Source organism: Myodes glareolus, chromosome 6 (assembly GCF_982192425.1).
Source record: "Myodes glareolus chromosome 6, mMyoGla1.1, whole genome shotgun sequence".
Classification (NCBI taxonomy): Eukaryota; Metazoa; Chordata; class Mammalia; order Rodentia; family Cricetidae; genus Myodes; species Myodes glareolus.
The window spans coordinates 39,792,047-39,802,206 of record NC_142031.1 but is presented as its reverse complement, the minus strand read 5'-3'; the positions used below and the strand labels follow the sequence as shown (position 1 = coordinate 39,802,206).

At 49.3% G+C, this 10,160-nt stretch overlaps 1 protein-coding gene across 2 annotated transcripts in view; it reads left to right on the top strand.

Moving 5' to 3' along the window:
• Positions 1-8,776: 8,776 nt before the first annotated feature.
• St3gal5 (ST3 beta-galactoside alpha-2,3-sialyltransferase 5) overlaps positions 8,777-10,160 on the top strand; it is a 53,243-nt gene continuing 51,859 nt past the window's right edge. Inside the window, exon 1 of one of the 2 annotated variants that reach the window (XM_048458789.3) lies at positions 8,777-8,933. In XM_048458789.3, coding sequence (XP_048314746.3) covers positions 8,855-8,933 — 79 coding nt within the window. In that variant the 5' untranslated portion in view covers positions 8,777-8,854. Of the gene's footprint in view, positions 8,934-8,983; positions 9,147-10,160 lie in introns of those variants that run through there. The other variant, XM_048459539.3, reaches the window with a different exon arrangement.

Below are 10,160 nucleotides of genomic sequence, written 5' to 3'. Positions count from 1 at the left end.
TCTGTACACCATGCTTTCCTGCCATCTCCATGGCTGCCTGACTGTGGCTGCCTGGCTTCTGGCCCTGACTGTGTCTTCCTCCCTTGTTCTCTTCTCCGCCCCGCTCCTAGATTCCTCCCCCGATTTATCCCTCTTCTGCCTAGTTATTGGCCATTCAGCTTTTGATTAGATCAATCAGGGGCCTTAGGCATGCAAGGTGAAACAAATGTAACACATCTTTGACTAGTTAAAGTAATATTCCACAACACATCTGGGGCTAATTAGAATATCTTTCACGTTCTGATTTGGGGGTTGGGGTGAGGGGTACAGTACTAGGGCCTTGTGCGTATGGGATAGTAGACAGGCACACTGCTACTGACCCACATTCCCAACCAACCTCACCGTCTACCTTAAATTTTTGTCGAGACAGGAAAACACCTTTTAACACCTCAGTCAGACCCACACTACAGTGCGGCAGCAGCGAGATCAGAAGCAAACTGGGCCAGAGCAGCAACCTCACAACACTGAGCCAACACAAGCTTCGTGGTCCCTACAACTGGCCTCACGGTCCTTGTCTGGATAGCAGGTCCCACATGGGATACAGACAAACCAATGCAGTTGGCAGGGTGAATCGCTTTATAGACTCTTTCCTAGATCTGTCCATCGGTGAGGGAGGTAAGCGGGTGTATCATCAGCCTGTTTCGGTGACTGCTGCTTTTCTCCCCTTGTCTAGCCAAGTCATGGAGGGTGACGACATTTTCTTCTGAGCCAGCAGAGCTCACGTGTCTCTGTGTTTGAAGGCTTGGTTGCGGTTTTCACTTCCAGCTCCCTTCCTCCACCCTCTCAGCCTCCGTTCTTGATGGAGAAATTGCCATCCACATAGGTCTCGCCAATGTTCGTATGATGAACATCAGTGGAGTTCTTATTAAATACAGTTTGCTCAATATGGGTCTATCCAGTTGGGTGAATGACTCATGCTAACCTCTCGTCTGGTGCCCGCTCCTTGATTGTAGTTGGTATCTTGGTACTGTTTGCCTTTCCTTCTGGCTCTGGCCGACTACTGTGCCAGGAGTCACGGAGCTGTGCTCATTATGGGTGACTTAGCTACAAGCTCCACAAGCTTGCCCACAGGTTCTTTAGTATGCGTACAGCTGTAGCATTTAGTACTCAGTACCTGAGCACGCATAGACTCCCCAGGATAGATCTCAGGGGAACGAGCATGGGACCTGGTCTCTTCAACACTGCTCCATCCTACTCCACACCAGTTAAGGGAAACCCAGCTTTTCTGGGGGTGGAGGGAGGAGCAATGTATCGGATTCTTTGGGAACTGGGTACAGGTATGAAAGGAGAAGACAACTGACTCCTACCAGTAATATTTATTAAAAGCCAGGAATGTTCTCTGTCCTGGAGAATAATCAAGAAGCATGAAGCTCCTGTCCATAAAGATCTGCTACCCCAGTTGAGAGAACAAGAGCATCTCCGTGGTTAACACAAACTAACCAAGCCAACCAAAGGATATTGGAGGAGGTATCAGGGACCGGGGCTGGTCTCTGTAATGGAACTTGTGTGTGTCTGTGCATCATCATCTTTACCAGCCTGAAAGAAGATTAGGAGACCTCAATCCTGTGACTGCCATAAAATATATTCCTCCAAAAAGTGTGAACTCGGATGACTCTGGGCCCAAGTTAATAGCTGAAGCCCTAGCCACCCCCTTGGTTTTTGTTATATGAGATCCTAGATGGAAATCCAGTTACACCAAAGCCAGGCTTAGGCTTTGAGATAGTAAGCTTGTGTTGTTTTATTTTAATGCTTACTTATTTTTATTTTTACATGTATGAATGTGTTTGCCTACGTTTATAGGTGCACTGAAAATAAGCAGTTCCTGCAGAGGCTGGAAGAGAGCTTCGGATCCCCTGGAGCAGCCGTAAAGTTGTAAGAACTGAGTCTGGATCCTCTAGAAGAGCAGCCAGTGCTCGAACCACTAGACCATCTCCCCAGCCCCAGAGTTTTATTGTTTCAATGTCAATATGTGGTCATGTGTTACACAGCAATAGACAAAACACCTATCATGTTCTTGAAAGCCAGATTCAATTTCACTAGTCCTGATGTAAAAGAAACTAAAAAGCCATAGAGCAGATGTTGTAAGGATTTGTTAACAGATTTGCTTATGACACACTAAACCATACAAAGTGGAAATCAGCTCAAGGAGCACCACCTCCAAAATACCCCAAAGATAAGTAGTATGCTAACCAGCTCTGTTAGCGACAAGCAAAGTTTACCACACTAGGGTGTAAATGTTTACCAGGATTGACCAGCCTCTAATAGGCAGCTCAAGGGGACGGCACAGGGTCACAGCTGCCATTAAGTCCTGGTCTGCAGTAAGTCCCTTGTACACTTACCAGGAAAAGCATAATTCTGGCAGGTGGGCAGGATGACCTGGCATCATCAAAAAGAAGAGCATTGGTGTATTTAAGGAATCTGGCAATATCTTTGCTGTGTAAATATCCCATCTGCCCAAGTGGCCAAGTGGTCTTCTGTCTCCATATGAATTGTTCAAATTGTAACCTGGGGAAGGGACCCAAAAGAGATTTAAAGATGACGGAGTGTGTGTAATGAAGAAGCCTCAAGCATACATAAGTTAGTAATGTCTTCTGTCCGAGGCTGGCTCTTCCTTGGGCATCGGGCAGAACTGGACAAGCTCTAGTGAAGATCTTTCCCTTCATGTCAACGTGTGCGGAGTGGTGTCACGCTGGGACAGCACATTAGTCTGTAACAACCCAAGAGCTGTCCCTGTGCTCTCAGCCGACCCCCTCAGACCTCAGTGCCACTGTGACTCCGTGTGTTTGTTCACTTGCTTGAAAATGTCTTTTGCTTTGTTTTGTTTGTTGAAACAAGGTTTCTCTAACAGCCCTGGCTACTGGAACTTGCTCTGTAGGCCAGGCAGGCTTTGAATTCCAGAGACCAGTTTGCCTCTGCCTGAGTGCAGGGATTAAGCTTGGACCACCATGGTGCACCACCTTTTTTCTTTTTCTTCTTCATCCTCTCATTGTGAACTGGGACTCACTAATTAGGTGAGCTGGATGACAAGTGAGCCTCAGGGACCTGCCTGTCTCCTTCCCCAGCAGTGGGATTCCAAGCTTCCTTTTCACATGGGTGCTGCTGACTCAGCTCAGCCCCTCGTGCTCCCGTGACAGCACTTCGCCAATTGAGCCAGCTTCTCAGCATGTAAGTTCAAATCTTACCTTTACTACTTCTTCAACAGGTAAACACCAGCAGTTTCTTCCACTGCCATAGATTCCTCTAAAATATAGGGCTAAGAAGTCTTGAAGATAGACTGAACCAAGTTCTGAAAGGACTTGCGTACCGGCACATAACAGGCGCTCTACAAATACACGGGTGAGGGACGGACGGACAGAGGGGTTCAAGACCTGTCTGACTTATCAGAGGATTGGGTCCATGTGGGGGCATTTCCTCCATCAGGATCTCTCTCAGCCCACGGGTGTTTTATTGCAAGTTCTTTTCCCTCACTTTGTTTATCTGGCTCACAGGAAACATTCCTAGAAAAACCTCAAGGGACCAGCTTCTTTTGTGCTCCAGGGGAGCAGACAGTTGAACATGCTATCTGCCACAGAACTCCAACCCCTGGGGCCCCGGGAAGGGACTAGGACGTCAGCTGGGATTAATTCACACCATAAAGGCTGCTTCAGTAAAAAGAACTTAGCCTCCGAACCCAGAATAAGGTAAAGTCAGAAGATAAGGGAATTCTTTCCACCCCCACATCACACAGGCCCTCAGTCTGGGCTGAAGCACCTTCTGTCCCCTGTCCCCTTTGCCTTCCTACAGAAAGGCCACACCAGCAGCAGTCTAAACTGCTTTGAAGGCACCAGCCTCAGGGGAAGCCCCGCTTCTGTCCTGGTTGTGGGAAGAGAGCCATTTGGCATGCAAAAAAGAAACAGGCCATCTGGAGAAGCCTGAGACCTCAGTGAATTGTCCCAGTGATCTCCAAGCTTTTATTTATTGTAAAAAACAACATGATAACAACATTAAATAGAATTTTTTAAAAAAGGAATAAAAGATGACTCATGATTCAAGAGCCCTGACACCCACAAGTGTTTAATTTTTTTCCAGTCCCTTTTGAGTTTTGGCATGCAATCTGTGTTTGCCTTCTTTCGTTTTTTTTCTTTTCTTGAGACAAGTGATTCAGTAGACCAGGCTGATCTTGAACTCATTGAGATCTGCCAGCCACTGCGCCTCGAGTGCTGGGATTAAAGGCAAGGCCACACCCAGCAGATCCTCTTCACTACATTTAGACTGGATATTGTGTACCTCAGGCTGGTCTGAACTCAGTGTGTAGTCAAATTGACTTTCAATTGATCCTCAGGTCCCTACCTACTGAAGGCTGAGATGATGGGTATGCACCATATGTCTATTTATGTGATGCTGGAGTTGAATTCACGGCTTCACGCATCCTAGGCAAGTACTCTAGCAACTGAGCTACATCCCCAGTGACTTCTTTTAAAAATGTATCATTTAATATCCTTAAGTCCTTTTCTAGTATTAATACACAATCGTCACATTGGTCTCTTCCATTGCTTCTGTTTTTGTTTTGTGTGTGTTTATTTTTTTCAACTGCAAATATCCCAGCCAACTTGATTCAAGCATAATTAATGATTCCTTATCCCTGGAGCATTCCTGTTCATGGCTGGAATCTTGACAAAGCTATGCCTGAAAGGGAGCTTGTTTTCTGGTCCCATCTGCACAGAAGATCTTCTTTCTTCTCTGCTAACAATGTAACCTGAGAGTTGCCTTGTCCTATCCCTACTTACACTGCCCTCTGAAGCTGTGCCCTTGGTCAGGGGCTTCAAAAAAGGGATCTCTTTGATTTGTTCCTCCTAGGAAAAGCAATGCACACTTATGTAAAAATTAAAATATATAGAACAGTCAAAGAGAGCAAAAATGTTCTATGCTGGTTATGGTGGTAGAGGCCCTATGATCTAGCACCCAAGGAGTTGGAGGCGGGAGCAGTGCCAAGGGTTTGAGGCACCTTCTGTCCCTGCTTTCCCTTGCTTGGGCTGCACAGGGAGTTCCAGGCCAGTCAGGGTTACACACAGAGACAGCATTGCTATCTGGCCTACATGCCACTGTTTTGACCCCATTTCTGCTGCAGGTCCCTTTTCTCCCACATTCTGCCACCTTCCCAGTTCACTCCAGAGCTGACTTGTATCACATGACTAGCGGCACAATGAAGGAATTCTGGGAGAATGAGCTGAGGTCTCGGCACTTGTTTAGTCAAGAATGTGCACCAATAACACACACCGAGTCTCATCTGGAGGGCTCCAGGGTGGTTAGTTCAGTCCACAGAGGAGCCCAAAGCCTCATGTAACTGGAAGGGATGGAGGCACTGAGGGAGGGCTTCAGGAGTGGGTTAATCCAGCAACTAAAAAATGTCAGAAAAGAAATGTAGTCTTTCTAATCTTTGAACTCGGTGTTCCCACAGCATGGTTTTCTCCTTCGGGCGTCTTCTTCTAGTCCACATGGCTATCTCTTCCACTTCTTCTGAGGCTACTCACAACTAGCAGGAAATGGAAGCATTTCCTCTCAGTCCTTCTGGTTCCTGTGGCTTGTGATAGGAATCCTTTCTATTTCTAGAAATTACTGCAGCTGCCAGAGGGAGGGGGAAACCTTTTAAATATAGAATTTACCTCATGTTTGTTGCCCAGACATTAAAACTGAAGTTGTTTAAAAATATTTATTGTATCAGGTTTGGTGGCACAAACTTTAACCCAGGCCTCAGCAGACAGAGGCAAGCAGAGCTCTGTGGGTTTAAGGCCAGCCTGCTTTACTTCAAAGTTCCTGTTTAAAACTTCGAAGTTAAAACTGGTGGGACCCTGTTTAAAAACAAATCTAAAACACCATCCTTCCAAAGCAAAAAAAAATAGGCATTGCTTTATTAAAGATGACAAACATAGGCCGGAGGTGTAGCTCAGTGACAGAGTGCTTGTCAGTGAACATGGTGGTGGTCCAGTCAGTCGGCATGGTGGTGGTCCATGGTGGTGGTCCAGTCAGTCAGCATGGTGGTGGTCCAATCAGTCAGCATGGTGGTGGTCCATGGTGGTGGTCCAGTCAGTCGGCATGGTGGTGGCCCAGTCAGTCGGCATGGTGGTGGCCCAGTCAGTCGGCATGGTGGTGGCCCAGTCATTCGGCATGGTGGTGGCCCAGTCAGTCGGCATGGTGGTGGCCCAGTCATTCGGCATGGTGGTGGCCCAGTCAGTCGGCATGGTGGTGGCCCAGTCAGTCGGCATGGTGGTGGCCCAGTCAGTCGGCATGGTGGTGGCCCAGTCAGTCGGCATGGTGGTGGCCCAGTCAGTCGGCATGGTGGTGGCCCAGTCAGTCGGCATGGTGGTGGCCCAGTCAGTCGGCATGGTGGTGGCCCAGTCAGTCGGCATGGTGGTGGCCCAGTCAGTCGGCATGGTGGTGGTCCAGTCAGTTAGCATGGTGGTGGTCCAGTCAGTCAGCATGGTGGTGGCCTAGTCAGTCAGCATGGTCAGCGGAAGGCCCTGGATTTGGTCTCCAGTACTGAAAAAATATACAACTGTAGTTTGCTGTCCTTGATTTATTAGTGGTTTTTCTGTATGCTTGTCAGAGCCTGGAAGCTTCTCTCGAAGGCCAGCCAGTAAACCTTTGAGATCTAGTGACTGGGTCTAGACTTATTATTTGGGGGGGTCTTAGGGACCAGATCTTACTTTCCTTCATTAAGTGTGAACCAGGTGAATGAGCAGAATACTGAAACAGATGTCCTGTGAGGCTAAGACAGAAGGCAGAGTTCACAGCTTATTCTTTGTTGCCCCCAATTTAGACCTGCCCTTGCAAGTCAGGGTACTTCCGGCTCCCAGGGCAATCATTATTGCTAACAGGGTGGGGCTCCGTCCAGGGAGTTGTGGGGGGTAGAACTGAGGCAGAGACTCCAGGTTGTCTGACCAGGCTGGTCTCCAGTGGCGAGGGGGCGAGGTGCTCAACATTCCAGGCAGCTGCTCGGTCTGACCAGCCTTGGCCAACCCACTGGCTTTAGATGCCCCCTATGTCGAACTTCCTTCCATTTTTTTCCTTCTAGAATATTCCCAGTATGCTTAAAAATCATCCAGATTTCTTTCTTTCTTTCTTTCTTTTTTAATGAAAGCAGAATCCACCCAACCTATTCTTTCCTGTGTTTTTATTCTTGGCATTGACTACCCAGATAGCATCCCCCACCCCCACATCCCGGCTCTGCTCTCCACCCTGGAGAAAGAATGAAGATGTGTCCAAACCTGCTGCTCTGTTCAAGCTGCTGAAAAGGAAAAAGTGATAGGACTCTTGGCTCGGGGTCTAGGATCTTGTTCTTCAAAATGAGAGAGGTATTGTTTGGTTTGCGGGAGCTGGGAGAAAGAGGTCCTTTCCCGGTGAGTACAGTGGTTAGTACACAGCCTCACATGCTGCTGTAAAATCACCGTCCTAGCTTTCACTACAAAGCTTCAGCTTCGTCAGCTGACACACAGCCATAAGAACTATCATGGGACCAGGAAAAGCCTCAAAAGGAAGTTTGATATGCAGCAACCAAGAAAACTGAGCTGGATCTTGAGGACGTGTCCCCTCCAGACTGTCAGAATGCCCCTTTGGGGGTAAATGTTCTCGAGACTGAAGGCAAGCTGTTGCAGTGTAACAAAAACTAACCCCCCCCCCCACACACACACACACGTGCACTAACAAAGGGTCTACATCCTCAGAAGAACTTGGCAACATTCAAATATCATTTACTTTGTGGTTTGGATCCCCTTCTTGTCGGCTTTTCTAGAGGATCATGGGAAGAAATATCCTAAAAAGGAGATTCAGTCCAGTTTTAAGCAATTTTAACGCCCCAAATTTGAGTTTTAAAAATTGTATGGTAGCTCCTTTCCAGACCAAGGTGTGGGAGGCGAGGGAATCAGTAGTTTTCGGATAAATGGATTTGAGTGCTCCAAGCCCAGGTTCTGATTTTGGTTCTGCCACTAAATGCCTTGAGTGGTTTAAAAGATACTCACCCCTACCACCCCCACAAGGACCTCAGTACAAGCACTGACACACTGACACAAGGTACAATATAAGGCAGTCCTGGCAGGGCCCAAGACACGTCCCTCTGGTCCAGTGGTTCTCAATCTCCCTAAGGGAACAACTTTTTAAAACAGTTCCCTATGTTGTGGTGACTCCGACCATAAAATGACTTTTGTTGCTACTTCATAACTGTAATTTTGATACGTTATGAATAGTAAACACCTGTGTTTTCGATGATCTCAGGGAACCCCTGGTTGAGAACTGCTGGTCTAGCCTGTCCTGGTGCTTGCCTCGCGGGACTCAGGGACCGAGGACCAGTAACGGTCTAAAGACCAGAGGGCAGCTGGCAAATAAAGCACGTGAAGACGTCAAGCCCCTTCTTTCCCTGGCTCCGCGATTCCTAACCGGATGCTCAACCGAAAGCCCACAACCGGTCCAAAGCCACCTTTGGTTTCCAGGGCCGCCTTCCACTATCTAATCGCGGACAAGCCTGGAGAGAGTTGGAGAGTGCCCCAGACGCGGGGCACCCCTGTCCCAGGCCTCCTGGCGCCCAAGCTGCGTCTGGGCTGGAAGCGCCCTGCTCCCCCTTGATCCACAGGGCGGAGGGGGCTGCCTGCTCGGAGGCGGGGTCGCGGCGGGGCCCCGCGCGCTGTGATTGGCCTCCCGTGTCCTCGTGACGTGAGGCCCCACCCTCTCCGCATCCGCGCCGGGGAGCGGACAGTCCGTGGCTGAATGGGCGCGATCGCGGCGCGGGGGGCGGGCTGGGGCGCGGGGCCCGGGGCTGGCTCCTAGCCAGCGCTCCCTCCCTAGCATGCGCCCGGAGGCGACGGGCGGCGCGGAGCGGCGGCCCCAGAAGCCGCGAAGCCAAGCAGCGGCACCTGCCTGCCGAGGTACGTGGCGCAGCCCCCAGTCGACATAGCGGACACCCGCAACCCAGGCAGCGGCGATCCGCCTTTGCCCACTCATACCCCGGGCCCAGAGACTCCTCCCAAGCCCTGCGACGCCGGACGCGCCAGCGGGGGGACGCGGGCGGAGGGTCGCGGCCCCGGGCCGCTAAGATCTGCGCCCCCGCGGCCGGCACAGGTGTGGAAGCGGCGCGTCGGGTAAGGACGACCCGACCCGTGTGGCAGGTTCAGCCGGGGTGGTCCTTTTCCATGAGGTTTGGTTTGGAGTGTTTTAATTCATTGCTGGAACCTTCTGAGCCATCAGAGCCGAACTGACTCAGTGTCCTCCGTGACTGACTTGGAGAACTCTCTGCTGGGTCACTAGTGGCTCCCGAACCTTCCCTGTGCATGCAAGTGGGTAGATTTCTGCTGGTAGAAATTCGCTGGTGACCTTCCCCGCCCCCTCTCTGCGGCCAGTCCTGCGGAGGAGACACGTTGGGGCGACCTTTTCCATTCCTTGGAAATTTTAGACACTGGCCTGAGGAGGAGGTGCGGTTTTTGTGTGCTGTTTTGTTTGTTTGTTTTGTTTTGTTTTTTCCCCCAGAGAACATTTGGTAGGACCCCATGAATAGAAGCAAACCCCTACCCCACACCAGCTGATGACCTTGGCATCCACTGATTCTCCTGTGGGGGATTTGCTCTCCTGGTCTCTGTACTGGAAAGCTTAACCTGCTGTAGACTGAGGTCTCTTCCAGGCCACTGGGTTTGTGGTTCTAACCATTTAAAATAAATATATCATAAGAAAACTCTGTAGAATCATTAATAGACTTGAAAATGAAAATTACCTTTCCATCACACACACACACACACACACACACACACCTCTCTCTCTCTCTCTCTCTCTTTATATATATATATATATATATATATATATATATATATATATATGGTGTCATTTTCTTTAAAAGGTCACTTTCCCCAAAAATTAGGTGTCATTTTCTTAAAAGGGCCATTTCCCCCCAGAAGTGGTTTTATGTGTTATGCTTTTTCTGAAACGGATGGGTTGCGGGTTCCTGCAGCCAACGGCTGAGCTAGGTTTTAGACTCACAAAGGAAGGAGACTCGCTCTCATCTTCTGCCCTCTGGTGTCTAGCCAAGCCTTGCCTTGGTTTATGACGGTAAATCCTCTTCTACCTGCAGATGGACACACTTGCTGGAGCTGGCAGAGTCTGTT